The sequence below is a fragment of the Linderina pennispora genome (genome assembly GCF_002104995.1).
Source record: "Linderina pennispora strain ATCC 12442 chromosome Unknown DL89scaffold_9, whole genome shotgun sequence".
Taxonomy (NCBI): domain Eukaryota; kingdom Fungi; phylum Kickxellomycota; class Kickxellomycetes; order Kickxellales; family Kickxellaceae; genus Linderina; species Linderina pennispora.
This window is the reverse complement of record NW_024468257.1, coordinates 94,481-120,968: the sequence shown is the minus strand read 5'-3', so window position 1 is coordinate 120,968 and position 26,488 is coordinate 94,481. Positions and strand designations below refer to the sequence as shown.

General features: G+C 55.1%; 10 protein-coding genes across 10 annotated transcripts; 4 read left to right on the top strand and 6 right to left on the bottom strand.

Annotated features, from left to right (window-relative positions):
* Positions 1-148: 148 nt before the first annotated feature.
* DL89DRAFT_224629 (Ran-binding-domain-containing protein) lies at positions 149-1,671 on the top strand (the record flags this gene model as incomplete). The annotated part of the gene is made up of 4 exons (XM_040884701.1): positions 149-498; positions 527-653; positions 718-1,256; positions 1,440-1,671. 4 exons carry the CDS (start codon positions 149-151, stop codon positions 1,669-1,671), a joined length of 1,248 nt encoding a protein of 415 aa, XP_040742293.1.
* Positions 1,672-1,857: 186 nt separating this feature from the next.
* On the top strand, positions 1,858-4,052 carry DL89DRAFT_178890 (uncharacterized protein). The gene has a single exon (XM_040883867.1). It carries the CDS (start codon positions 2,044-2,046, stop codon positions 3,982-3,984), a length of 1,941 nt encoding a protein of 646 aa, XP_040742292.1. The 5' UTR covers positions 1,858-2,043; the 3' UTR covers positions 3,985-4,052.
* A 68-nt stretch (positions 4,053-4,120) lies between these two features.
* DL89DRAFT_293757 (uncharacterized protein) lies at positions 4,121-7,228 on the bottom strand (the record flags this gene model as incomplete). Its single annotated transcript, XM_040890424.1, has 1 exon — positions 4,121-7,228. The coding sequence occupies one exon, from the start codon at positions 7,226-7,228 to the stop codon at positions 4,121-4,123; it is 3,108 nt and encodes a 1,035-aa protein (XP_040742291.1).
* A 311-nt stretch (positions 7,229-7,539) lies between these two features.
* DL89DRAFT_278538 (Zinc/iron permease) lies at positions 7,540-9,227 on the bottom strand (the record flags this gene model as incomplete). Its single annotated transcript, XM_040889509.1, has 2 exons — positions 8,776-9,227; positions 7,540-8,730 (listed from the first exon to the last, which is right to left on the bottom strand). The coding sequence occupies exons 1-2, from the start codon at positions 8,827-8,829 to the stop codon at positions 7,540-7,542; spliced, it is 1,245 nt and encodes a 414-aa protein (XP_040742290.1). The 5' UTR covers positions 8,830-9,227.
* A 3,620-nt stretch (positions 9,228-12,847) lies between these two features.
* On the top strand, positions 12,848-13,129 carry DL89DRAFT_293754 (uncharacterized protein; the record flags this gene model as incomplete). The annotated part of the gene is made up of 2 exons (XM_040890423.1): positions 12,848-12,943; positions 13,031-13,129. 2 exons carry the CDS (start codon positions 12,848-12,850, stop codon positions 13,127-13,129), a joined length of 195 nt encoding a protein of 64 aa, XP_040742289.1.
* Positions 13,130-13,790: 661 nt separating this feature from the next.
* Positions 13,791-14,861, bottom strand: DL89DRAFT_268336 (uncharacterized protein). Its single transcript, XM_040887886.1, has one exon. The coding sequence runs from the start codon at positions 14,808-14,810 to the stop codon at positions 13,848-13,850; it is 963 nt and encodes a 320-aa protein (XP_040742288.1). The 5' UTR covers positions 14,811-14,861; the 3' UTR covers positions 13,791-13,847.
* Positions 14,862-15,924: 1,063 nt separating this feature from the next.
* On the bottom strand, positions 15,925-16,326 carry DL89DRAFT_318252 (uncharacterized protein; the record flags this gene model as incomplete). Its single annotated transcript, XM_040891096.1, has 1 exon — positions 15,925-16,326. One exon carries the CDS (start codon positions 16,324-16,326, stop codon positions 15,925-15,927), a length of 402 nt encoding a protein of 133 aa, XP_040742287.1.
* Positions 16,327-19,152: 2,826 nt separating this feature from the next.
* Positions 19,153-20,179, top strand: DL89DRAFT_268335 (uncharacterized protein). Its single transcript, XM_040887885.1, has one exon. It carries the CDS (start codon positions 19,229-19,231, stop codon positions 20,126-20,128), a length of 900 nt encoding a protein of 299 aa, XP_040742286.1. The 5' UTR covers positions 19,153-19,228; the 3' UTR covers positions 20,129-20,179.
* On the bottom strand, positions 19,720-20,668 carry DL89DRAFT_268334 (transcription initiation factor TFIID subunit 10-like protein). The gene has a single exon (XM_040887884.1). The coding sequence runs from the start codon at positions 20,620-20,622 to the stop codon at positions 20,203-20,205; it is 420 nt and encodes a 139-aa protein (XP_040742285.1). The 5' UTR covers positions 20,623-20,668; the 3' UTR covers positions 19,720-20,202.
* A 282-nt stretch (positions 20,669-20,950) lies between these two features.
* DL89DRAFT_247451 (RhoGAP-domain-containing protein) lies at positions 20,951-24,627 on the bottom strand. Its single transcript, XM_040885125.1, has 2 exons — positions 24,178-24,627; positions 20,951-24,067 (listed from the first exon to the last, which is right to left on the bottom strand). Exons 1-2 carry the CDS (start codon positions 24,312-24,314, stop codon positions 21,037-21,039), a joined length of 3,168 nt encoding a protein of 1,055 aa, XP_040742284.1. The 5' UTR covers positions 24,315-24,627; the 3' UTR covers positions 20,951-21,036.
* Between the last annotated feature and the right edge of the window lie 1,861 nt (positions 24,628-26,488).

Below are 26,488 nucleotides of genomic sequence, written 5' to 3'. Positions count from 1 at the left end.
GCCGCACCCAGAGTGATTTTGATCACAGCATCTGCTTTGTTTACGACAAGCCGGCTGGTGCTGGTTCGCGATGCAGCCGCTTCGGTCCTTGTTGTCCTAATGCACGACATTTTCCTGTACTCTAACACCCCAATTCAGCCACCCTCAAATGGACGAACTCTTTTCCAGCCTTGCCATGCAAACCGTCAAGCTGGTCGGCAAGGCAGCATTCGGTGCTGCCAGTTCGATCGCTATGAAGCGCGTCACCGAATACGTCAAGAGCCTGCCAGAGCTCTCCTCCAAGGGGCCATCCGAGCTGGATCAACTACGCTCCCGCTTTGCCTCCAAGCTGCGCATTGTGACGCCAGCCATCGACCTGATCGAGATCATCGCAGCGCGCGGGCACTCGACGATGACGAGCGTTTTGCAGCTGACGCATGGGCTGCGGCGGGATATTGTGAAGTTTAGCGAAAAGCTAGAAAGGCTGGAAGCGGCAGGAGCAAAGCGGGCGGAGCTAAGGTCAGAGCATCACGAGTGACTTGAATAGCTTGCTGGCTAAGATTGAGGAAGCTGTACCGCTGCTGAATTTGGCGCTGACGACATCAGGGAGCGCACTTGGGCGGAGCGATGCCAGCAGGCGTGTCACCGGGGCGGCTGATGCAGGCATCAGTACTGTTGTCCCGGACGACGGGCCGGTTTGAGGCGAACAGGGCGAAGAAGGAGGTGCTGGTGGGTGAGCCGTTTTCACTGAGGCTGTATAGCCTGTTTGTGGGCTCTGTGAGACCAAAGACACGGAACGACTTCACGTGGAAGGAGGAATACGCAAAGTGCCAGGCGGAGCTGTGGCGGGTGCCGGCCGATGATAAGGAGGCGGCTGATGCACTGCAGTACGAGCTGCGGATCATTGAGGATCTGAATGACGGCAGGTACCACGAGGACGAGGAAGCCAGTGACAAGGTTACTCTGGCGGCGGGCAGCACGGTGAAGCCCGGGCGAGTCATGCGCATGCGACTGGACAGCATTGCCAACATGCACTATACGTCGGCGGGCTCGCTGCTCAACATCGAGGAGTCGAACTCGCCAGTGCTGGTGGTGCATTTCCAGACCGGAGCAGGCAGAAATTACGATGGTGAGAGCGACGAAGGCGAAGAAGACGCACAGACCATCCGAGAGTCGCAGGTTGACAAGTGGTACGCGCTGGAGGTGCTGGACGAGGCCGACGATGCACCTGACGGCTCGGAGAGCGACAGCGACTCTGAGGACGACTCTGCCGAGCCGTCGCCAGCGTCGTCATCGGAAAAGATCGACGCCCTAGGCGATGCTCTCGAGTCATCTTGCAGCATTGGGGCAGGTGCTGATGTAAACAGCGGCCCAATAGTGGGGTCGCAGGACTTGGAGTATGCAGACCTGGCGCGGCCAGTCGAATTCCTGGCGCAAGAGTGGCGGAAGTGCATCTTGAGCCTGCTGGAGTACATGGTGCGCCTGGCAGCTGTCGAGATGAGCGAGCAGATGTCGCACCTCGAGGTACCCGACGAGAAGCTGAGGCTGTATCTGACTGATGCGCCTGTTGAGACCAACGTCGCCATGCGCATTCCTGGCGCTCAGTCGCTGGCGGCTACGCCGCAGAGGTCGCGCAGCTCGGTGCTGGCCAGCAAAGAGCAGTCGGCAGTCGGTAGCCCCCGCCGGCTGTGAGCCTGCAGGCTGCTCAAGCTATTATTGATATGGCCTGGTTCTGGGCTAATCTCTCAGTGTAGCTATCGCGGTTTAAAAGGCGGTGGGCTAAAAATACATTGCTGACATGCATGTCCCTGCAAGTGTCGACCTCGATTGTCACGCTAAAGAACAGAAAAACAACAGCGCATTTCGTGCTGATTTTTCTGCACCTCGCGTCGCTGACAGCCCCCGTTTTTGTATTCTTGCTTCTGCGCGGCGGGGCAATATTTATTCAAGAGGTAGACCCGGCAGCTTGTCCCTTTTGCCTCCGCTGCTCACTTTTTCTCTACTATTATTTCCCTCAGCCTTTATCCATATCCACATCTCTGGGTGGCTACGTATATATAAATCATGTCCGAGTATCCACAGGCCTCCACCTACGCCATGCCCGCGGCGCCAGATGAGTATACCTACGAGACTGCTAATCAGCAGCAGGAGCAGCAGCAGCAGCAGGCAGGAAACAGCCAGGTGCCAGACCGGGCCACCCGTGTCAGCTACGTGATGCCATCGCCGCAAGAGGACGGGCCCGGCAAGCAGGACGAAGGGTCGCAGGTGCAGGCGCGGCTGTTCCGGCACACCTCGCTACTGCGCGACAAGAACCTGTCGTTCAATGTAGCCAAGGACATCGCGAGCCTGCCGCCGGTGCCCGAAATCTTCGTCGAGAACTGCGTGCCGGTATTCGAAGTCGGCTACTGGATGAACTTTGGCGGGTTCAACTCGGTGCGGCAGCAGCACGAGCTGTACCGCGAGCACATCACCATGCTGTCGGTGTGGAATCTGCCAGTCGAGTCGCCGTATGGCGCGGATATCACGGCGTGCCTGAACCTCGGGTGGCCGGCAGTGACGCATGTGTCGCTCGAGTACAGCACGTGGGAGCCGGAGCCGAACCGGTTCAGCATCTCCTGGCACAAGATCCTGTGCGAGTCGGACATGTTCCCGAACCTTGTCGACTACCGCGTGTGGCAGATGCTGCCGGCGCGGCTGGAGGTGTTTTCAATCCACAAGCTCAAGACCGTGCAGGAGCGCAACCAGGCGACTGACATCATCGCGCAGGTGCCCGAGCTGCTGTCGCCGACGCCCGCCGTGCAGCAGTTCTACGAGCACCGGTGCCGGTACCTGGAGCACGTGGTGATGTCGATGGACTCGATGAATAAGGCCGAGACCTACACAAAGTACAAGTACCTGACGCTGGCGCTGGCCACGCCTGTGCTGGCGCCACGCACCCTGACAATTGTCAACTGCCGCCTGAAGCACATCCGGGCGATTCTGAACTGCATTGACCGGAATGCATTGGGGCTGCCAACCACCCAGCTGCAGTACTCGCCTGGCCGCCTGGAGCTCGGCAAAGGGCTGCAGCACCTGCACTTGAAGATGGCGTCGCTGTACGACGAGCTGACGGGCTTGCCGATTTCCGCCGCCCGCTTCCCCGACCTGACCAGTCTGATCATCGAGCACTCGCCGGCGCTGGACAACACGCTGCCGATGGGCGAGAAGTTTGGCCAGCTGTGGGACTCGCGGTGGACTGCGCTCAAGCGCCTGCAGCTGCCGTTCTTCAGCGACCACCATGCGCCACTACTGCTCAAGTTTATGCCCAACCTGGAGATCCTGGCCATTCTGCCTGCGCCCGGATTCGAGGCTGGCGAGGAGTACCCGGACGGCCTGAGCGCTGCGACCTTGGTCAAGCTGGCCACGCAGCTGCAGTCGCTGCGGCACTTTGAGGTGCGCTCGATGCTGAGACTCAAGGGCAAGAAGCCGTATGCGCTCGGCGACCAGATTGCCCTGGCCATGGCCAAGCCGCCCTTGGCTGCCCGCCCCGACCTCAAGCTGTTTGCTGTGCCGTGCATCCAGATGGACTTTGTGTCGGTGCTCAAGATCCTGGCGTTTATGCCGGGTGTCGAGCAGCTCGAGTTCCAGCTGCCTGACCAGTTTGCCTTGCCACCCAGCGCTGCTGGGGCAAAGAGCCCAGCTGCCGGTAAGCCCAACAACCTGCACATCGACACGGGAAGGTTCAACCCGAACGTCGCCCACAACCTGGAGGGCAGCGGATGGGAAGAGGAGAAGAAGAAGTTCAAGGAGGCGTTTGCCGGCAAGAACCACTCGTTGCTGTCGGCCACCATTACTGGATACCACCCGGATTTGCACTCGGCCGACTTCACCGAGTTCCTGGGCCTGTTCCCGGATCTCGAGGAGCTGGCGTTCCGCTCCATCAACCGCGAGGACCACGACAACATCGACCAGCTGGCCGGCGTTCTGACTGCGCTCAACCCGGAGCTGGTCGTCCGCATCCTGTAACCGCGTCCCTGTCTTCTGTTATGTGTATCTAGCCTAAGCTCTCGTGCCCCACCTCCCCTTTCCAAGTCACCACCTGCTGCCATAGGTTTCAAACTAGTCTATCAGTCCTCAACGAAAAAAAACTGCAAATCCACTCCTACTTTTTCATTGCATTGTACCGCTTGGCCATCGGCGACTGGAGCAGCGAAGCACCAGGCCGCTTGAGAAGCGAGCCAGGACCCGGCGGCAACAGCGTCGACTTGCTGTTCAATGTCTTGCGCCGCACAATCAGGCTCTCCACAGATAATGGCGTGTCAAGGCCATCATCGGCCAGTCCGACCAGGCCGTTCGAGCTGGTCTGCGAGCTGTTCATCCGTGTCGAGAACCCACTCCCGTCCGCTAGTCGCACGCCCATGCTGCCCTGTTTGCTGCTGTCGTTGTCTGAAGACCCATTGTCGTCATCGTCGCTCTCGACGCGCATGCGCGGTCTTGATAACTGCTGCTGAACAGCAGCAGCTACCGAGTTCTCGTCGATTTCCTCCTCGAGATCCAGCATCTCATCATTCAGCAGATCGTCCTCATCGTCACCGTCGCCGTCGTCGTCACCGGCTGGTGCCTGAGACGAGTTGCCTCTAGTGGACTGTGTGGGTGGCCGCATCAGTGCAGCGTTGGCAAATGCCGCAGTCTCTGGGTTCTTTGCAATAGCAGCCAGATTCGTGTCGTGGATCTCCTTCGCCATGAGCTTTCTTCTGAGCCGTGCGCGCTCCTCCATACGCTCCTGCCTCGACTGTCGGTCGTTGTAGTCCTCCTCATCGAGACCCAAGAGGTTGCGTGCGCGACCACGATTCCTTAAATTGCCTGTGGCGATATCCTTGGCAAGCTCCTGGATCGCCTTCTCGTCGTCTTCCATGGCCCGCTGCCGATGCAGCTCACGGATCGCCTCGTCACCCTCTTCATCAGACATGTCCTCGTTGTTGATCAAGGGGTCGGCCAGCAGCTGTTCGGCTTCTTCGTCGCTGTCCAGCTCGTGGAACTCGTTCTCGGAGTCCGAAGGTATGTTGGCCTGGGAATCATTGCCCCAGTCGAACTTGCGGTGCCGGATCGTGCGCTGGCCATCATTGTCAGAATCAGAGCTCTCGCCCTCCTCGGCCTCGTCCTCAAGGAACTCGGATCTCTCGAGCCTGCCCATCCTCTTCTTTTTCTTCTCGTCGAGCTGTGCGCGGCGCTGCAACAGGCGACCACGGGGACGTGGCTGGGATCCGTCGGACTCGTTGGCTATCCCTGGATGTTGGTCTCCTGGCTCTTCAGCCCGTGCGAGTGATGCTTCGGCTGCCGTTTCTGGCCTGTCATCCCCGTCATCATCAGACAGCTCCAGTTGCAACGCCTGTCGGACCAGCGTTGGGATGTCTGAACTCTGCGAATCCTCGCGGTCTGGAATCGTTGGCTGCAGCGACTGCGTCATCTGTGTTGGCATACCATCGCCCAGAGCCGGGATCCCCACCGACATTTGCGAGTCGCCAGCCAGCAGTGAGCTGTTAAGCAGGCCGAGCGGATCCATCGACTGCTGGAACAACTGTGTCGGCTGTGTTCCTTGCTGCGTCAGCTGTGTTGTCGGTTGCGTGGTCTGTTGTGCTGCCTGCTGCGTCCCGGCACTGGGTGTCAAAAGCAGCGAGTCCTGAGTGTCGGTATGCATCCCATGGTCTCCGGAGAAAATATATGACAGATCCTGCGATGGCAGAACCTGCGGGTCATCGGATGTTGGCGAACTCTCGACACGCGCCTCCTCAGGCTTGGCCGCTGGAGGCGCTGCCGGCTTCTTTGCTGGCATCTTGAACATTCCTAGGAACTTGGCCTTGCTCTGAGGGTATTCCGCAGGCTTAGGCTTGGAAACGCCAATGGGCTTGCTTTCCTCAACCGCATCATCCTCGTCGTCAGATATAACCACTTTGCGCGAGCCAGTTCTCGACTGTGACCCGTCAGCATCAGACCCACTGTCCTCCTCCATTGCCACATCTTCGTCGCCGATTTCCACACCATTGTCCTCCATCGCCATATCTTCATCCTCATCATCTTCAATGACCTGCGAGCTGTCCTCGCCATGCCTCTTGTCCTTGCGCTTACGCCCCATGTCTTGTTTATGCACAGCCTCGAGCAGAGCGCTATTCAGTGACCGCAGTGCAAGCGGCCCGTCGGCCTTCTTGGCCGCAGGCAATGCCCCCGACACATGCATGGGCTGCGACCCGTACCGCAAAATAGTCGCCAGCCTGTCCTGCTCCTTCTTTTCCTCCTCCTTTTTCTTCTGCGCGCAGGCAAACAGGCGCGAGCTGCGTGCGCCGTGTGCTAGTATCTGCTGCTTGGGTCCCACGATCTCGATCTCGACTTCGTCATCCGAGTCGGCCGAGAACCGCAGCCTCTGCTTGCTCTCCAATGCGTCTTGTTTGCGCTGCTTGCGTGAAGCCGCGTCCGCCTTTTCAGAGTCGAAGCGGGTGAAAAAGTCTGAGAGCTGCAGGCGCTTGGTGAACTCTGTCGGGTCGATATGCACCTGGGTTTCGCGAACTAGGCGCTCGGTCTCCTGGTGCATTTTCAATATCGCTGCCTTGGATGCTGCCCGCTGTTTCGGCGGGGAGCTATCAATTGAACCTGCTTTGGGCTTCTTAGGCTCCTTCTGCTTCTTTTTGGTCTCGCCTAGCTCAGGCTCGGACTCTGAGTCGTCCATCTCCATCCTGGCATTTGCACTCAGCTCCTCGTCACTATCGCTTGAGCTCCCGTCCGAGTCGTCAGTCACGGCACGCCGCGATGAAATTGCACCCTTGGCCGTTAGCCGCGCAACGATACTCTGCTTGCGGAGCGCAAAGTCCGTCTGCTTAAACTCCAGCTTGGGTACAACCGGTGCTGGCTTCATAGTGGCGCCCAGTTCCTGAGACTCGTCTTCGACATGCTGCTGCTGATTGCTGGACGATCGCTCCGGTGCCTTGGCTGCAGTGCCCAGCAGCGAGGACTCCAGCTGCAGCCTGCTCTCTGGAGCACTGGGTAGAGCCGCAGGCTTCGGCAGCGGCTCATCATCGCTTTCTGAATCTGCGTCCGAGTCCATCATCTGTGCTAGCGGGTCAAACAGCCTCTGGTTTGTGCTCTGGATCGCTGCGCCTAGCGTTGAGGTACCTAGTCCCAGTGCATCGCCAGAGTCTGTGGTTTCGGGCTGCGTCTCATCCACAACATCCATAAGTGCTGCTACGCTCTGCTCTGCTGCTGAGGCTCCGTTCTCCATTGTGAAGGGCGCTGCTAATTAGAAAGCGTAAAAGTAAAGTGTAGTTCCTGAAAAGAGCGCTCTACGCGACTGCAACGCGAAAAATGCCAGAAACGCGAACAGGAGCTAATACTGCTCTGATCATCACTCAGTGATTAAATATGATATTTTACACGTGATCACAACAACGCAATGGCTAAACCGCATGTCTCAAGCGTATATCGATGGATCTTTGCACATCTGGCAATGATATGTTTGGATTATTAAAATTGTTAAAGAGCAATAGAATGGAATAATTATATTCAAGGGACACTGCCAGCCCAGCAGCGTGTTTAGGCCCACTTGCCAATTACTGCCATGATGGCTGCGCCCACAAACATGGCAATGAAGCAAGCAGCCTTCATGCCCCGCTTGTAGCTGCGGAACTCGAGGGTGCCAAACTCTTCAGCAAGCAGATTGACCAGGCCGCTGTAGATCAGGATGCCTGCTGAGAGGCAGTCGAGCACGCCCATGGTGATCAGCGACGAAGGCGAGTTGGGTGCGTACGAGTAGCGGACACCGATACCGATGCACATGCCGATGGGGGTAATGAGCATGAACATGGCAGCGCTGATAAAGGCACGGATGAACGAGTGGCGAGCGTATTTTATCTGTGCCAGACGACTGCCCAGCGCCAGACCTTCGCAGAACTGATGGAATGCAATGGCGATAAGCAGGGTCTTAAACTCAGAGCCCACTGTCACTGACAGAGTGACGCCAATGATGACCGAGTGCAGGCAAATACCGAGCTCGAGGATGTAGGTGGAAATGCGAAGTTTGCGTGCCTTGACAGAGTCGCTATCTTGGATAAATGACAGGCCATGGACGTGATTGTGGTGCGTGTGGACGGCTACTGCATCGCAGTTAGCGTTGTTATCCACACCGTCAAAACCAATGGAGGTGCGTACTGGCAGCACAACGTCAAGCTTCCGATCAGCGTCGCTGATGGTAGTAGCGTTGGAGCTGTCGTTGTAGTCGCGGTGCTGTTGCGCCAAGGTCTGTGACTCAAGGTTCATTGTCTCGGGCTCTGCAGAGTTGGCTAGATCGTCCGGAAGCCCGTGGCTGTGTGAGTGACCCTCCATCGCGTGGTTGGACAGCAGGAACTCCATCAGATGCATAGCAAAGATGGCCATGATCACCAGCACGCCCGGCCAGCCGCTGTAGTTGCCCATGCGGCTGCCGACGCACGGGTTACCGAGGCTGTCCGAACCGGCCGGCAGCATGTGGATGAGCGCGGTCGAAATGATGACGCCGGTTCCCAGGAACTTGCCCAGGGTCAGGATGCTCGGTGAGACGCGCAGGCCGGGCATGTAGTGGCTGATGACGGGCAGCATCGAGCCCAGGCCGCCGCCGGCAAGGATGATAAAGATGGCAGCAATGTGCATGCCAGAGTTCCAGTCGTCAACGCCTGACGCATAGCAGTCGGTCTCATCGTGATGGTCGTGGTCGTGGTCGTGGTCACCAACAGAATGACGAAGCAAAAGCTGGCGCGGTGCAGCCGTAGCTGCGGCAGCAGTATGCAGGGATACCAGGCTGATGGCGGCGAGTGCCAGTAGCGGGCTGATATTCTTTCTGAGGAGCATAATGGCAGCTCTGATGATGTGTTTCTGAGGGGATAGTAGCTTTGCAACGGGTGTTTCAGGGGACAGGCTCTACCAAGAACTTTTTGTATGAGGGGGCGGCCTATTATTTGGCTCACAGAAAAGAGTAAAAACTAGCGGAGAAAATGCCAAGCGATGTTTGAATGAGGACCTCACCAGTGGTGGGGTGCACGTCTTTTATACGATGTCCTGTTATTGCTCAGGGCTAGCAAAAACCCGCTCCCCCCATTCAGCAGGCCAACCTGTGTACCTTCCCAGTACTGCAATGCAAAGAATAGCAGAGCTTTCTGGCCTGCCATGCCAATCTCGTAGCGCATTGCAGAATAGTGTGCGACCTGTCTGAAAGGCGAATGTTGAGGGACGAAGAGCATGCTAGCGACACTGCTGGCCAATGGACGCGCAGCCAGGCCAGATGCGACCAGCTGCATATAGCAAGCAGAAAGCAAAGAAGCTGCACTCGCCCCAAATAGGCGAGTGGACGGCGCATTGCAGTTGGCTGCAGGCCGCAATCACTGGCAAGGTACACGCTTCGAGAATAGATTGCTGTCAAAAAAATTCCGAACGCAGCGAATGACGTGCAGAACCCAAGCCGCCAGCCCAGGTGACGCAGATGATTTGCACTGTGTAATTGTCGCACACTCCGGCTAGTGCGCACGGTCTGGATTGGGAGCAGGCGAGTACCTTACCGTAAGTACCTGTGACGCTATCATTTGCCGGTTTCCTGACACGGGGAAAACGCCGAGCATGCACTGTTTTCCCGCCCTGGCGCAGGTCCCGCCGCCATCGATGTTCTTTCATGATGGGAAAAAGAACATTCTGGACAGGACAGTAGTAGAAAAACATGCATGGCTGATGGCTCATGTGGCAGTGGTCAGAGGCGGGGTCTGGTCATTCAAACCAGTGGGCTGTAAGAGCGGCTTCACTGGCGCTGTAACTTTTCACTCTACCATCTGAGTGAGGCGTAGTTGTTTGGAAGGGGATGGGTCCTGGCTAGGACCTCAGTGTAATTGCACCCCTTATTTACTGACATAGGGCATCGGAGGCTGGTATTGACAAAAAGCTCAATCCACTATTTGTGCTAGTAGACTATTCCGGAGACAACGCAGTGGAACTCTGTACTTGGTTAGTCATCCCAGCAGTAGCCTTGCCAATGCTCTGTACCATGCATACCACTTGTTTTCCGGAACGTATTTCAATTACTGACACAGCAACCGCATATTGATAGCGGCACCTGCCTGATCCATAGATCGTTGTTCTGGATTTCCATGCGTGATATGCGGGTACAAGATCAGCCCGGCAGCCTGGCAATAGGCAACTTCAGATGAGCGAAACCTCAATGTAGCGAATGTTTGTGCTGAGTAATTGCTTGGCGCGTGCTGTGGACAGCCTGTCTACAACATTATTTACCAATCCTCAAATGGATCTGCCCTGCTAGAGATCTTTTCCACACTTTTGCTCTGGTTTATCTATACCAACCACGAACTTGAATTGTGTCATGAGACAGCTGCAAAACCGACATGTTCGGTGGTATTCAAGATGCATTCTGAAGCATATGTTAAGGCTGATATACCGCACATGTTTGCAGCTGATATCCAACAAAGCACCCTGCCAAATTCATTTCTTTTGGCTGCCTTCCACAGTTTGGTAGAAACCTATTTATGGACCGCTTGGACGATGATGGCATACGGATCTGGTCGCAGACCAAAGTGGTCACCAGCATGATTGACACGTACGGCCATCCTGGAGTGTTTTCACTGGCGCAAAGGCTTTCCTGGAAGTGCCCAGTGAACATGCTTTATCGTGGCATGTACACACAAACGTGCGTATATGCTACGTGCAGCTCAGGCCTGTGCCTTTGTATGCTTTGCTTATTATTGGGTTTAAAATACGCCAAGGCAGCTAATTCTCTGAGTCAGAGTCGGAACCATCTGATTCAGCTGAGGAAGGTTCTGGTAATACATTGGTAGAAACTGACTCTTCAAGTCCAACACCCTCAGTGTCGGATAAGAAGCCCGGGCTTCCAAAATCGATAGCCATTGCTGTAGGTGTTGCCACTCCGCTTGCGACACTTCTCATTGCAGTTCTTGTGCTGCTGTGGTATAAAAAGTGGAAGAAGCACAAGCACCAGCGTGACCTGAACCCGTTTTCGGAAGACAACAACCTGCGGCCAGATAGACTCAACATTGGTGGAACTGGGTTTGCAGATGACGACCTCCCTCCTATGTACGACAATACACAGGACAACAACTCATTCGTTATTGAGACTAAGGCGGCTGCTGCTGACGGTTCATAGACTAAATGATGTATGTTAGATCTAGGCCACAACTAGTTTACTCGGCACGTGTTCCCCCGAGCTGCTGGGTGACTATATAAGCGACCGTGTGGGTCTCTTTGATGCCTCAGCGTTCAGTCCTGTTGTATGACTACCGTTGTTGTTATTGAACTGGCATATGAACTGCAACTCGCACAGTGCTGCCTGCTTTAAGACTGACAGGCGTCTTGTCTGAGCTGCACATGGCCGGTGTTCGCATAGCAATCAGCAAGTATAGGATGTAATTGTTTGCTAGCAGAGCATCACCCCTGATGCCCGCCTGCCGTGCTGGGTGGTCAAAACGAGCATTGAAATCATCGTGTCCGTGCCTTCGACAAACACCAGATTCCGAAGTTCCTGCAGTGCAACCACTATGTCGACCGAAACTTCATAGCGCGATTCCAGGTACTCTTGGAGCGCAGAGAACGAGTTCGGCGATTTCAATTCTCCTGCTGTGGTCCCCGCACTGCACCTCGTTCTGTATGAGGATCAAGCGTCAAGTAGCTCGGCTGGCATCGTTGCATTGGCGAGTCCAGACTTGTCCCTGTCATCCACGACACATAACTCTTCAAACATATCGTTCATATCCTCCTTCCATCTCTCCAGTGCCATAGACGTGCCCTTTCCAGAGAACTTCCCGTTTAGCATCGCCCAGTTCAGTGCTGTATTATATTCATGCGAGAAGCCCGCGGTTGGTAGCTTGATCGTAGTTACACGAGAAAGCAAGCTAAACAAGAGAACAAGTTGTTAACCTTCAAAGAGTCCAGTAGTTATGAGCTTTATGGAATGAATATAACTGGAAGTTTTGCTGAGGAGAAAAAGGGGGGATGGGGCCGTTCTGGCCCACAGTGTTTATACAGGTAGGGATTTGGATCTGCACATGGTGACGAAGGGCATGGCGTTGTCCGAATGTCAACACATTGGACTTGAGTGCTTGTGCTGCTGGCATTCGGGGTCTGGAGTCCCTCTGCGCTACCATGGGCATGGCGGAGATGCACATGTATAAAGTCTCAGACAGACTGCTAGCTTTCCATACGTGCCCGATAACCATTCATATCCAAGGTCAACAGGTGTGGCTATGAACTTCTAATTTGAAGCGCAGTGGTGACAAGTAGAGCCACTAATACGGAAGCTAAGAGCGGGTGGCATCGGGAGAGTAAGAAGGTAGGGCTAAACGGGATGAAAGGCAAGGTTATTGTCAGGCTTGTCCTCACTGTCCGGGTTGAACGAGAGCTGAGTGCTGGGGATCTGTAGCCAGCTGTCTCAGAGGGCCTTGCTTGAATGGCTGTGCATAGCCATGGCATCGTGTGTAATAATCAAGAAGCGCATATAGCTTGCAGCAGGCTGCAAAAGTTGATGTCAGCAAATAAAGTGATTCTGGCAATCGTCTGGAGCCGGTACAAGGCCGCAACCTCCGCAATTTGGCGCTTGATTATTTCTTTCCTGACAAATGCTGAGGCTGTTACCGCGGGTGTTACAGGGCAGGTCCCAGCGTGCCAAAAATAGAAGCTTACTTCTAAAAACGTTTTTGCCTCCCTTTCTCTTCTCTCGCAACTACAAAATGCTTCGGTTTCCTAGCAGGCTCCTACCACACCACTTTTTGCTTTACACGTCTGATACACTTTCTTCGAGACGCCGCTAGATCTTGCAATTTACACAAAGCTACCTCCTTTTTCTAGAACCTCAGTCATGTCGAACACGCCGAACGCAAACAACGCCGCGGATAACCAGCAGCAGAGCACCTGTGGCTGCAATGGCAGATCAGCAGCCCATGGCAAGGGATCTGTGGCAAGAAATGGATCCGCTGGGTTGGGAGATGCAAAGAAGACACGCTCTAAGAACAAGCGAGGCAAACAGCACAGTCATTCCAAGCACGTGGGTAATGACAATGGCAAGTCAAAGCACAAGGGTGATAGTGAGGACGATGACGATGACGATGACGATGACGAGGATGACTGCATTATCTGTTAGAATTTCAAGATCCGATTACTGTGAACCACATAGTTTTTCATCCTGTTGTTCTTTTTCTTTCTTCCTCTTCTTTTTGGCTGTGCCACCTGAGCGATGGTATAAAACCTTTTCGCTCGCCTCTCCCTTCCTACTTCTCTTTGGCTTTCTTTATCAATATATATTCCTTGACTCAGCCACTTTCTATTGCTGATACACTCACAACGCTCGCATATTTCTGGATTAAGATACCATCACTTGACAGCTTATTGTTGACATTCGGGGTCCGGAGTCCCCCTGCGCCACCATAGACAAGGCCGAAACGCATACGTACAAAGGCCCAGACAGACGACCAGCTTTCCTTCTTCCCCTCAGTCATTTTTGGAGAAGTTATCTTGTTCCATATACTCGATAACCACTCATTCCCCAAGTTAACACTTATTCGGAATCTGTGCTACACGAAAGTTATACACATAATCATATATAAGGTATCTTTTGCTACTCGTTTCTTATTTTTTTTTTGCCCTACACCACCCACCGTGTGCTTTGGACCTACAACACGTTTTTGTTGTACAAGTTCATCTTCTGGCCTGATTTGCAGGAGTAAAAGTACACACTAGCATTATGCAACTGTGCTTTTCCTTGAGATTATTTTCAGTTTGTACGAAATGGCTTGCTTAGACGGAAGTTCGAAAGATCAATGGAGAGTAAAATTTTGCGGTAGATGAAGGTGACAACACTACTAGCAGTTCTTGCTTACAGGGTCGTACTTTGCAAATACCTCTTTAAATGCATCCTGCTGGCGAGCCTCCTGGTCGCTGGGAGCCGTGCATGCCCTCCAGTCATATCTGCCATGGATCCCAAGGATGCGGGCAGCCAGCTGCCGTCCGAACTGCAAACTGAAGTGTCTATCCCAAGTAGGAATTTCAAGGCATGCATAGTTATCATCGAGAGTAGGCGTGTTTACCCACACATAGCCTGACCTGTTGCTGCGCGGGTAGTGGCTCTGGATATGCAGATGGCTCTCGCGGGCCATAGCCACCAGAGACGACCAGACCTTGTCGACCTTGGATTTGGGCAAAGGAATAAAATGCATCGCAGCATGCTGGCGTGGTAAATAGCGGTAGACCTCGTAAATTAGCGGCACGCAGCCATAGTCGGCATACAAATCAGTCAGCGACTGCGTCCACTTCTTGATTTCGTCCTTCATCACGGTCTGCTTATCGATGGATAAGATGGCGCGCATGCTGGGCGTATGCTTTATAGGCAATATCATGACATGGCCGCCGCCAGGAATCGGACTAACCTGCCCTTGCTCCCACGCAACCGGCTCGCCATTTGGTACGCTTTCTGGGCCGATGACCAGCGGGCCCTTGGCCAATGCAAGGTATGTCTTTTCAGCGATAGCAACAACCAAGTTCTGGTCGGCCTGGGAACGGGGCAAACAGAACCAGCAGTCTTGTTTATCAAACTTCTTGGACTGTGCCTTACGATGTCTGTCTGGGCAGCTCTGAATCCAGTGACCGCCGATATTGCAGATTTTGCAGGTGTAGCCTGATGGCGGCGGAGGGTGGTATTGGGTATTGAAGGCTAGGCTGTGGGATTTGCTTTGTGCGCTGTCCCGCGATTTTGGGTCCTTGATAAGTACTGGCTGGCTGGTGAGCGAGGTCGAAGTCTTCTGCCCGCTGTCTTCTGCGTCAGGCATAGTTCACACAGCTTTCGGGCTCAATGGGAATACAAAAGTAGTAAAATGGTGAGATACGAGCAGAGAAGAGAAGCAACAGAGTGTCCGGCTTTTTTATAGCCTGCTATTGTGCAAGCTTGGAGAACAATTTGTTATTTAGAGAAATGAAAATTATACGAATGGCCCGCCTCCATTGATTCCAATCGCTTCAATCGCCCATCACTCCACTAAGCCATCGCAGGTCATGCCAGGTAGACTGGAGTGTCTTTTTTCCCTCTCAGATAGCAAATGCAGTTTAATAGTTTCATTTGTTACTACCAGCACCGCAAAGGCTGGTCAGCTAACAATATATTCTGATCTGGGATCGCTTTCCCACAGTATGGCGATCAATCAGACGTGTTGACCTGCTATTATCATGCAAATTACTTACAGCATGGTCAGCACAGTGACAACTTGCGTCCTAGCCCGCACTGGCGTCTCATACGTCACAGTCTCTAACAACAGCTTCCCACAGACTTCACCTATTAGCACTCCTGATAAAAGCAGTGGCTACTCAGGCTCCATTTCACTCCCTACGCTTACCATGGATACCTCGAAACGTAATCCGAAGTCTCTGAGCAATGGTCGTAGGTGATAAGTGCTGTAGACAGAAACCTGCATACTCTACAAGTAGACAATAGCGCAATTTTCAATACGGCTACCGCGGTCATCCATGGGACAATAATTATAGGGACATATCAAGCCACTTGATGCCCAGGTAACTGTACTGCCTTTACCTACCATTAACAACTTTATCTCTCGAAGCCTCATCAGTGCTGTCTCTCTTTATCATGGCCATCAGCAATTCCACAAGTAACCATGCCCCGCATCGTGATAACCAAAACTAATATAAAATGGCTATAAACTAGATTAGATATACCTAAATCCGGATATAGTAGTGGAGGACAATCAATCAGAAACGAAATTGGGCAAATGAAGCAACAGATTACACAATAACACGCTTTATTGATACGTGCATTGATACCTTGAGAGATTTATATGTGGATTGTGGTGTATGTCTGAGTTACTTTAATATTAAAAATTCGAAATAGCATATGGGAAAGTTGCAGATGAAAGAGAATGAAGAAATGAAAAGCTAAAAAGCATGGCTGTCAGTACCCAAAGGCACGAGCAGCGACGCATGCAAATACGCCTGTGCCCTGTGCTTATCAAAGATTGCCTGGTTACACTGCGGGTGTGCCAGCAAGTCCACGAGAATCTGCACCGGTAGCAGAAACTCGGACTCAAGGTGGCCCGCGCAAAAAGTATGCACCCGCAACCAGCTGATTTTGTCTAGGAAGCGCATCGGCCATGATACCTCGCACATGCATCCGAAGATAACGCTGCCACACTCGAGAATCAGCAATATTTTGTTTAGGCCGATGCCGGCCACAAACTCATTGATCTCCTCCATGGCAATTGGCTTCTTGTTCAGAAAACCTGTGTGCACCTGTACATAGTCGATAGCATCTTCATCGACAAACTTGGGATCCGTCATATTGGCATCGGCTGCGGGTGGGGCTGCCAGCACGGGCCTGGATCGGTGTGGTTGTCTGATGGTAATTTGAGTTGGCGCCCAACATGCCTCTTGGTTCTAGAATTCAACCAAAAGTCTGCCATAGGCCATGGCCAAATTGACAGAAATCAAATCTGCAGGAGGAATAATACAGCGTGTGTACCTGGCATGCAGCAGAGGTTGCATATAGTTTATAATAGCCTGTATTGCCAGCCCAAATAAATAACAGCGAGCATGCATGTATTGCAAGTCAGCTAACTGCGAACATTCGGTTGGAATCTTCGTTAGTGCTTGCAGCAAAAAGTCAACTGCAAAAAATATATAAAGAGCCACCATGATCAGCGTCACATAGTCCCGTTTTTCGCACTATGCTAGCCAACACCAAAACAGCAAGTGATCCGCATGGCTGCAACTAAGGGTGGGGGAAGGTCAGATAAGGGGACGTGGGGGCGCAGACACCGCAATCTGATTCCAAGCTTCCTTTTGTTTTCTCAAACAGATAGCGACAATGGCGCCCAAACGGCAATGTGCTATAGTGAAGCGGAGAGCAGATCATAGGCTGAACGAAAAGCACTTTGCCCACACAGGCTCTCTCCCCCAGATGTTTCGGAGGGGAGCCAATTCCTCGCGTGTGCATTTTGTGGGAGAGCAAGAATGCACGATCAAAGATTTTTGCTCGGCGAGGATGTGTGGTGGGAATTCTGCCACTGCATGTTGTGCAACATAAGTGCAACAAGAAAAGCTATTGCTTTGAACCCAGCCTCCCCCAAGCAGCATGTGTTTCAATATAAAAATGCGCAATTTGCTTGCTAGCAAAATGGCTGGCTGCTGTATTGTCCGGGGGCGATCTGTAAGTGCCCCTGGTGCGTAGTTCCCGGCGAGGAGGGGTGGAAAAGTTTTACTAGCGGGGGAGCGCGAAATCTGATGGGGGGTGGAATTAATTGTGCTTACGGACAGGGAGAGACTTATCTGTTTTTGACGTGATTGGCGGGGGCCGGTTCTGCTTCTCCCATTTCTCTCTCCACTCTTCGCATCCCCGTAGTAAAAAATCGTTGCTGTGTTCCTTAGACCAATATTATTGTAAAGAAGCCTTTTATATATTCCCTTACTGCTGCACATTCCTCGGAGGGGTCTAGCCCTAATTGAAACCCAGACAGAAATACAAACAGCAATGTCCGGCGGGGGCAGCGAGCGTACGGGGGCGTCAGCACCGTACCAGCAAAACTACACGATCAGAGAGGCGTCGGTCGGGTCTGGGTATTTTCCCAGCGCATTGGCATCAGCGGCGCCGGTGCGCCTGATGCTGAGCTGCAATTCCTGCCGCAAGAAGAAGATCCGGTGCAACGGGGCGAAGCCGGTGTGCGAGAGCTGCCAGAAAAGCAGCCTCGAGTGCATATACTCGCCGGTGGGGCCGCGCAAGAAGCCGCGGCGTGCGGCACAGAAGGCCGACGGGGATTCGGCGAATGGCACCAAGGAGGAGAGCAGTAGGCGCAGCAAGCGGCAGGCGTCGCTGGTGTCGTCTGACGAGCACTCGGGGCAGGAGGGCATCACCAGCACCAGCCATTTGATGCGCGAAAGGGTGCGCGAGACCGAGGCGCTGGAGCTGCCGCAGCAGTCGTCGACGGGCCAGCCAATGATGGAGATGCTGAGGCTGCAGACGCAGATATCGGCATTAGTGGACCAGCTGCGGAGCGTGACGATTCGCGCCTCGGGCATAACGCCGGCACAGACGCCTACCATGTCCGCGGGCCCGTCGCCGCGCGAGCAGCCGGAGGTGGCAAAGGAAAGCGACGGCAGCCTGCATCTGGCAGGGACAGAGCATGCGCGCGGGCTGAATGTGTCGCGGGATCTGATCAGCCACCTGATCGGGGTGTATTTCGAGTACTCGCATCCGGCGGAAACCGGCATGCACCCGGCGGAGCTGTACCGCGAGCGGCTGCAGCGGGCGCAGGTGAGCGAGCCGTTCCTTTTGTCGGTTCTGGCGGTGGCGAGCCGTCTATCGGATGACGCGCGGGTCAAGCGCGAGCCAGCATACCTGGCTGGATATGACTTTTTTGAGCGCGTGACGCGCGGGCTCATGATGGACGTCTTGGAACGCGATTGCGTCGAGAACATGCTGACGTTGAACAACCTGGCGGTGTATGCGGTGGGGCTGCCGGTGGCCAACCGTGGATGGTACTTTTCGGGGCTGGCAATGCGCATGGCCACGCAGATGTCGCTGCAGAAGGTCGATGCGCCGGGTCGCATGCCGGGCGCGTCGATGATGAGTGCTCCGGGGATCGAGTCGGCCAGGCGCGCCTTCTGGACCACGCTGCTGCTCGAGGCCCTGGCCAGCTTCGCCAGCGGCGAGCCCCCGCCAATCACCATCCAGGACATCCACGTGGCCGAGCCCTTCGACGACCCCAGCATGCTTGACGATGACGGGCCACGGACCGACGACAGCAGCTCGCGTGCGGCCTCGGATGCGCCGCGGTCGCGCCCGCCCAACGTCAGCGCGTACGTGGCACAGCTGGCGCTGCTTTTGGTGCGCGTGGCTCGGCTCAACGGCAACCGCCATCCGGAGTCGGCTCAGTTCAGTCCCGAGTACGCGGCGCTGCACGCCGAGATGGTCGCATGGTACCACGGGCTGCCCGACAGCATGCAGATCAAGCCGACAGTGGCCCGCGACGAGATCCGCGCGGCGCCGCAGGCCTTTGCAGCCAAGATGTTTGTCCACTGCCACTACCACGCGGCCATCATCGCACTGCACCAGCCGCGCGTGGATCTGGTGCGGGTGGAGTCGGCGGGCGGGCTGGGCGGGTATGACAGGCGCGACCAGCCGCAAGAGGCCGACCAGCAGTGGCGGCAGCTGGCGCAGCAGCAGTGTCTGACGGCGGCCTGCAGCATGACGGAGCTTTTGGCGCTGGCGCGGGCGCTGGATGTGCGCTACCACATTGTGACCTTTGGCTTTGCAGTGTTCATGGCAGGCGTGGTGCATGTGGGCGCAGTAGCCTGCACCCCACGCGACTCGACCGAGCGCCAATATAGCGTCAACTGCGTCAAGGAGCACGTGCGGTGTCTGGACCGCCTGGGCAAGTACTTTGCCTTCCACTTCATCATGGCCAAGCATATACGCGCGCAGCTGCAGACCATCGAGGCTACTGATTTGCGGCGCCAGAGCGCTGCCATGACGGCGTCGCGTCCGCCGGCTTTCCCGCCTACTATGTCGCTGGCGTTCCCGCAGATGCCTACGGCTCTGGCGATGGACCAGGCAATGCCGGATCTGGGCCTGTCGGGCCTGGCATTCCTGGAGCAGCCGCAGCTGCCGCCAGTCGGCCAGAGCGAGTCGTGGTTCAGCAGCCCGGGTGCGTCGCTTTCCAATGCACCGTCGGTGGATTTGCTGTCGGGACTGTTTGGCTCGCCGCCTGCTGCCACGCCGCCGCCAGTGCTGCCGTCAGATGCCCAGTCGGTGATATTTGGTATGCAGGGCATGCAGGGCATGCAGGGCATGTCGGGTCTGGCGAGCCTGGGATCCCTGGCTGAGCTGTTTTCGCCCTCGCGCGACGGCTCGTCGTCGAGCACACCCCTGTACCCGGAGAAGATCCTGAATTCGAGCCAGCTCGCCCCGCCGCGCCACCAGAGTACCAGCCGCCAGCACCGCACAGCCTCGACCGACGACGTCAATATGGCCAACCAGAGCCACTCCGCCGCCCAGTCGCAGGCAGACCCGGCTGCGCCCCTAAGACTGACGTCGCCAGGCGGTTTCCAGCAGTTCGGGTCACTCCCGCCGTTCTCACCGCTCTAACTAAAAAACCGCTTCTCTCTCTCTCGTTTCTTAATCATTATGCATGTAGCCATTTTTAAAACCCTCCTTGTTTTCTACGAGTAGTACTCTGGTTTCTTGATGTTAACGCCGTACTCCGACAACGCCGCCGTCAGATCCTCGATCGTCAAAACCGTCCTACGGTCCTTCTGCTGGAACTTCTTTTCCTTGCTCCCTTGCTGCCGAATGCGATTATACTGGAACGCATCGGCCGCCACATCCGCAATGAACTTTTGCGTCGCCAACGCCAGAACCCGCTTAATCCTGACGTCGTCGCATTCAAATCCCGCCTGCGCTAAATAGTAGTCGGTCAGGGCATCCGGGATGATGGGCTCGTAGCTGTCCATTTGCACCAGGAACTCGGCCAGCGACTTTTCGCTCTGGATGTCCGACCGCGAGATCAGCCGGTCGGGCGTTGAGGCGCGATGCGCGTCCGATGGTGTGGCTGCTGGCGTGCTCGGGTTTGTTGTGTCCATAATGATGATACAGAAAGTGTACAAATGGGATATGAGGAGTATGTGGGGGGGGGGGAGGATTTTTGCAAGGGGCGGCTTGCTGTCACCCCTAAATCAAATACCTGCGTTTACTATCGATTGGACTATGGGTTTCTGGTCTGTACCACGTGCTCTGACCATGCTTTCCCACATGCCTGCCTTGTCGCAGCGCAGCTCCACCTTCAACCGACTCACACATCCCTGCTCCATATGTGGACAAGCTCCATATGCATTTTCGCTTCCGCCATACATTTCGATCTGCACAAACACACGCTGTGCTATGATGAATACTGCAGCGCTAAGCTGATCTGCTCTTTGTAGCATTTATTGTGTAGCGTGCACATAGAAAAGACAATTAAAACGGATACAACTGATTACTTTTGTGGGGTGGGGGCTTTAAAACTTGCTATTGCTGTCGCGCGGAATATCCAGACTCGCCTTATGATACATCGGGCTGTGATGGTGCGACGCCATGAACCGCTCAGACATATCATGTGCTGCATGCTGCTGCCGCACAGAATGCTGCACCCCGCCCGCATCCTCCAGGAACGCTGGCGACGATGGCATACTGTGCGACATATTCAAATCCCCCTGCTCTGCAGTGCCTGCAGGAGACACAATCGGCATAGGCTCTACTCCACTGCCCACCGCAGGCGAGCTCGGCGACGACGCGTCCTGCCCATTATCCTGGCTGTCCTTGCGCCCCGAGTACTGCGCATAGTGCTGATCGCCCCAGATGTCGTTGGCGTGCTGGATCAGGAACCGCACCGTCTGGTTGATGCCGCCCATGTTTTTCATCTCCTCAAACACATTGCTCTTGGGCATATGCAGGATGTTGGGCGCGAACACCACCGACAGGTTGTTCGGCGTCATCTTGTTGTCCTGCTGGTACTCGGCAATCCGCTTTAGATGCAGCATCAGGTACTTTAGCGTCTCCGAGTGCTCGTGCGGCATCGAATCGCTGATCGTCCGATACACGCGCACCTTTTCCTCGTCGCTGCCAATGCCCGCTGCCTGCACCCACAAGTGGTATGTCTCGAACGTCAGCAAAGGGTCGGGCAGCTCGCGGAAATACTGCTTCAGAACCGACGTGACGCTGGTGACGTCCGCGTCAGCCGAGGCTATCGGCGGCGTGCCTGCAAACTTGCCGTTGGTGGCAACCGAGATCTGCGTCACGTTCATCTGGATCGCTCGGATATCCATTGTCGACCCGGATTTCCGGTACACGCCCTCCATCGTCAGCCCTTGCTCCTCAATGAATCCGATTGCCGCCCGCACAATCCACGGTACATGTGCGTCCTCGCTGCGCGCCTGCTCGATCAGGCTGCGCCCAAACATCTTATCTGGCTGGAATGGCGCATTGGGGTCAAACGCCGGCATGCTGTTGACAGCCGAGCCGTGGTGCGAGTGGTGGCCACCAGCAGAGCGCCCGCTGCGGTCAAAGCCTGGGCAGTTCGCGGGGAAATCGGCGACGCAGCGGTGGTGGCATATGACGTTGCAGTACTTGCACTTGACTGTGTTGTTGGCGAACGTCCAGATCTTCTCCAGGCAGCGCTCGCACTTGCCAGGCCGGAACGTGTTGCTGGGCTGGAAGTAGTGCTGCCGCGAGCCCACTGTGGTGCCCGAGTCGAGGCTCTTGCGGCCGGCCGTCGGGCTCGTCGATGTGCCCGCAGCCGTCGCTTCCGAGTCCATTGAGTCGTGTCTGCCATCGTCGCCTGCGACGTGGTGGCCGCTGCCAGACCCCCCGAATGGCCAAAGGAAGCGCTTAGTGGCCTTCTGCGGCATGGTGGTGATGATGGCGTCGTCAACATCCGAGCCTGACTCGTTTCCGTCGCCTGCCTGCTTGCTGGCTGCTGCTGCTGCTGCTTGCTTTTGGCGCCGGATGCTCAATGTGCGGCCGATGCTGGGCGGCGGGCCATCACGCTGCTGATGATGATGACGGCTCTGCGCCCGCGCACTACCGCCATTTGCACCCTTTGCCTCCTGCACGGCCGATCCCCGCTGCTGCTGCTGCTGCTGCTGCTGCGGTTGCTGCTGGGCTGAACTGCTGCCGCCCGGGCTACGCGCCAACGTACTGTCGTTGTTGAATGACGGCGACGGGTTGCTGTCAACCCACCCATAGTACTTTCGCAGAATCCCCTCGTATTCGTTCTTCTTGGACCGCTCCTGCTGCAGCACCTGGCGCGTCTCCAGTAGCTGGTTCACCACTGTCGCGTACAGATCCCGCAGCTTCTGGTAGCTCGCCTCCATGCGGCACAGCTGCCCGTAGTTGACCAGCAGCTCTTCCTTCAGCTGTGCCACATCAGCGTGCTGCAGCCATTCTGTGCCTCCCTCGGTCTGGCGCTGCTGCTGCTGCTGGCTCAACGAGTCACCAGGCTGCGTGTCTGTGGGGCTTCCCTCGCGGGACCGCAGGCCCAGCGGGATCACGCCGCTGGGTCCCTTGGAGTTGCTCATGGCGCGCATGCGCTGGGCCAAGTCCTGCTGCGCATGGCGGCGGCCATCATCGGCTGCTGGCTCACGTAACCCGTTGGCCAGCCCGCTGGCTCCAGGCTGCGCTCCGGCACGCATGGAGAAGCGCACAAACTTGCGCTCCAGCTCGTCAATATCCTCTGTCCACTCGAGACCGGCATCAAAGTTGGCATCTAGCGGAGGCGACGTCGGAACAGGCGGCAGCCCGTGCGTGTTTGCTGCATTATCGGTGGCTGTCGGCGAGGTTGGCGCGCTGCTGGCGTGGTGCTGGTAGCTGGGTGAGGTAGACGAAGTGCCAGTAAAGTCTGTCGAGCTCGACGTTGCCAGCCCCTGCTTTGGCTTTCCGCTGGCGGCTGGTAACGGCTGGGCACTGGCGGAGGCGTTGCCAGGCGGCGGCAGTCTGCGACGGGTCTGCTGCGCCGACGTACTAGACCTACCGCTATCGTCCAGCACCGCTGACTGCCTCGCTGCCTCGCCCACCGGCTGAGCGGAGCTTCCTGGTCTGGAACCCCCGATCACTGGCGCGCTACTATTGCTTGGCAGGGTGCTCGGAGAAAGCTGGCCCTCCCGGCCACTGGCCAAAACAGGGGAGCGCCCGATTTCAGTGCCTGAGTCTGGCGGCAGCGATGGCAGCGCCTTCTCCTCCATGACCTGATGCTCACGGCGTCGTCGCGCAGCCTTCTTCTTCTCGCGTCGCTCCGCATAACAGTTTACGCAGTATATCACGCCCTGGCTAGTCTTTGCAAATGATTTTCCTTGGATCCGCTGTTTGCAGTTGGTGCATCGGAAGCACTCTGAGTGGTATGTGCCCTCTACCGTCACAATGGCCTCGTCGAATATCGGCTTCTTGCACAGGCTGCAGCAGTACGAGCACTCGGGACAGATCGGCTTTCCGTCCGCCAGGAACAGCAGGTTCGAGTCGAACTCGATTACTTTGTTGCAGGTTGTGCATTGGAAGCTACAAAAAGAACCAGATTCCAGTACCAGTTAGTTGGTGTTCTCTGCGCCATAAAAGGAAAGACAGTGCGGCAATCAATGGCGCTGCTGTGCTTCGCGTCTTCTGCTTACCAGTCAATGTGCCAGACGCCATCGGCGAATTGAATTGCGCTGCCACCGTCGATGGGCTTGTTACACCCCCAGCATTTCGGGGGTGTTGTCAGCAAGCCTGACTCGCTGCTGCTCGCGTGCGCGGCCTCGCTCGCCATGGATTCTGGGTGGGAGTCGTGTGCAGACCTCGCAAATAATCGGTATACCTCCCTTTAAACAAGAAGGAAAGGCTCTCCCGTGGCCGGGGAAAAAAATAGCTGGAAATAGGTGGAAAAATAGAGGACAGCGCGTTGACAGAAAGAAGAGGTTTCAAAACGAAAAACTGACAGTTGGAAATAACCAGTGGGAAATTTAGACAACAGTGCGGGGCTTCGAGATGTGCGTCGTTCTCTCACAGACCGACCCACTAATTAACCAAGTGAGTATTAAAAGCAGACGTCGAGGGAAAGAAAAGCAAGGGCGAATATACGTCGAGGGGGAGGAAAACACTCGCTTTGCTTGGCCTCAGCTGCAAAACCGAGAATACTTTTTTCTTCCTCTTCTCCAGACTCTGGGCCATCGTCTGCAATTTTTCATTGGAGCAAGCCCATGAGCCGCCGCCCGCGTGCGCTGGCTAGTTTCCCATCCCTTCCTTGAACGCTACGCCAAGCAGGTTTTATTCATTGCCTGGCCGGCAGCCCGTTCTACAGACTTTTACCAGCATGACCGCTCTCTCCCACCACGAGGCTCCACATCACGGAATTACATCACTTTTCTTTTTGCTGCGTGATGATGTTGTCAGGCACCCGCACTCCATAGCTGGAGAGTGCAGCGAGGCCAATCCGCGTGCTTCCTTGCAAAGAATTGCGAAATATCTTCTTTCTACGCCTCTCCCATTGTGCTCCAAGCCAGCCTACGGCCAAGCCTGACTCTAACCCAGCACACCACCGGCGGCTATTTTTAAAATACCAGGTTAATGGCAGCTTGGTGCCCCAGTGCTGGCCGGACCGATCGCGTTCCAAGAGACCTGCAGCGTACGAGGACCGAGATCGTGTTGGGTGAGATTGACAGCCTCTGGAAGTCCCTCTCACTCCCTCTCACTCCCTCCAAAAAGGACCCGTCACTGTCAACAAACACATCTAGCCAAGATTGGAAGAGTGGAGCCGCTGTGAAGGGACGAGAGGGGCCATCATCTATAAAGAGAGGCAGTGATGTTGTGCGGCGAAAAAAGTGACAATGCCTTGTATACATGTGCAGTGCACCTGTCCCGCCTACGCTACTGTAGTCTTGCTGTTACGAATCATGTGTAGGTCTCTGCATTGTCTGTGCTTCAGATGGCTGATTGTTGGGCCACCTCAGTAGCACGTTTGCTACTAGCAGGATCGACTTCCTTCATGTGGAGATGTGACCGGTATCCAAAGCAGTGCGCCCCTGTGTCCTCCGCGTGTTTGTTGTGAAATCTGCATATCGTGCAGCACTGTGAAGGCGAAAATCGTTTTTCTGAATCAGAATCATACCCAGGTTCCCGATTGCCGTTTTGTAAAGGTCGTCTCCTTAAGGACACAGACTGACAGGGCAGAGCACAATAGAACAGGGGGTTGAAAAGTAGCCGATGCACAAGCACATGCCAAAGGCATGCAGACTGTAATAGACCCCTCTGCACTGCTGTGCATTACCTGCCCTTGAACTGATTTTGTACACTGATGGTTATTGATACAGCTCCAGCCATGGAACTGGTTTTCAAGTGTTGACAAAATCTATCATGTCGCAACAAGTATGACTTCATAATGCTTGAGATTTATAAGTAAGGCAAACACCACTGATGCGAGATAGTCGACAAGTGGCTGGATGGAACTCGAGATGCAGCATGAAGTAGATATAATACGTTGTGTCTCGGATACGATACACTTGGATAGACAGGCTCTTGCAGCTACCTGGAATACGTTTACTCTCCAAGCACCTTTCCACGACATATATTGAACGTATAAGATATGCACTATGAAGGAAGGAAGGAGGTGTGGTGTCGAACACCAGTTTCCCCATCGACGTTACGTGATCGACGTATTCTTCATTCCAGATCAGGAGATATCGTCAATTACTAGCACCTGCTTCTACAATTCCCCGTAGGTGTCATGACAATTAATCTCCTGTCCGCTAAGACCTTCTTTCTCCTTTCCCTCTAGTTCATTGTTTCTATGACACCCTTTTGAAGTGGCTATAAAATGGCCACTTCAGACGGTGCCGTTGTTGAGAAATCATCAATTTTTACCCCTTTACAGACAGATAGTTTTACATGTAGCTTCCTGCACAGCAGATGCCTGCCGGTTTGTTGTCAACGGCGCCACCTGCACTG

What these genes read in the sequence shown, in the direction of transcription:
- DL89DRAFT_178890 (XM_040883867.1), top strand. Translation starts at nt 2,044, where the DNA reads ATGTCCGAGTATCCACAGGCCTCCACCTACGCCATGCCCGCGGCGCCA.
- DL89DRAFT_268336 (XM_040887886.1), bottom strand. Translation starts at nt 14,810, where the DNA reads ATGCCTGACGCAGAAGACAGCGGGCAGAAGACTTCGACCTCGCTCACC.
- DL89DRAFT_268335 (XM_040887885.1), top strand. Translation starts at nt 19,229, where the DNA reads ATGACGGAGCTTTTGGCGCTGGCGCGGGCGCTGGATGTGCGCTACCAC.
- DL89DRAFT_268334 (XM_040887884.1), bottom strand. Translation starts at nt 20,622, where the DNA reads ATGGACACAACAAACCCGAGCACGCCAGCAGCCACACCATCGGACGCG.
- DL89DRAFT_247451 (XM_040885125.1), bottom strand. Translation starts at nt 24,314, where the DNA reads ATGGCGAGCGAGGCCGCGCACGCGAGCAGCAGCGAGTCAGGCTTGCTG. An exon ending in GGCGTCTGGCACATTGACTG is followed by an intron (nt 24,068 to 24,177) that starts GTAAGCAGAAGA and finishes TTCTTTTTGTAG; the next exon opens with CTTCCAATGCACAACCTGCA.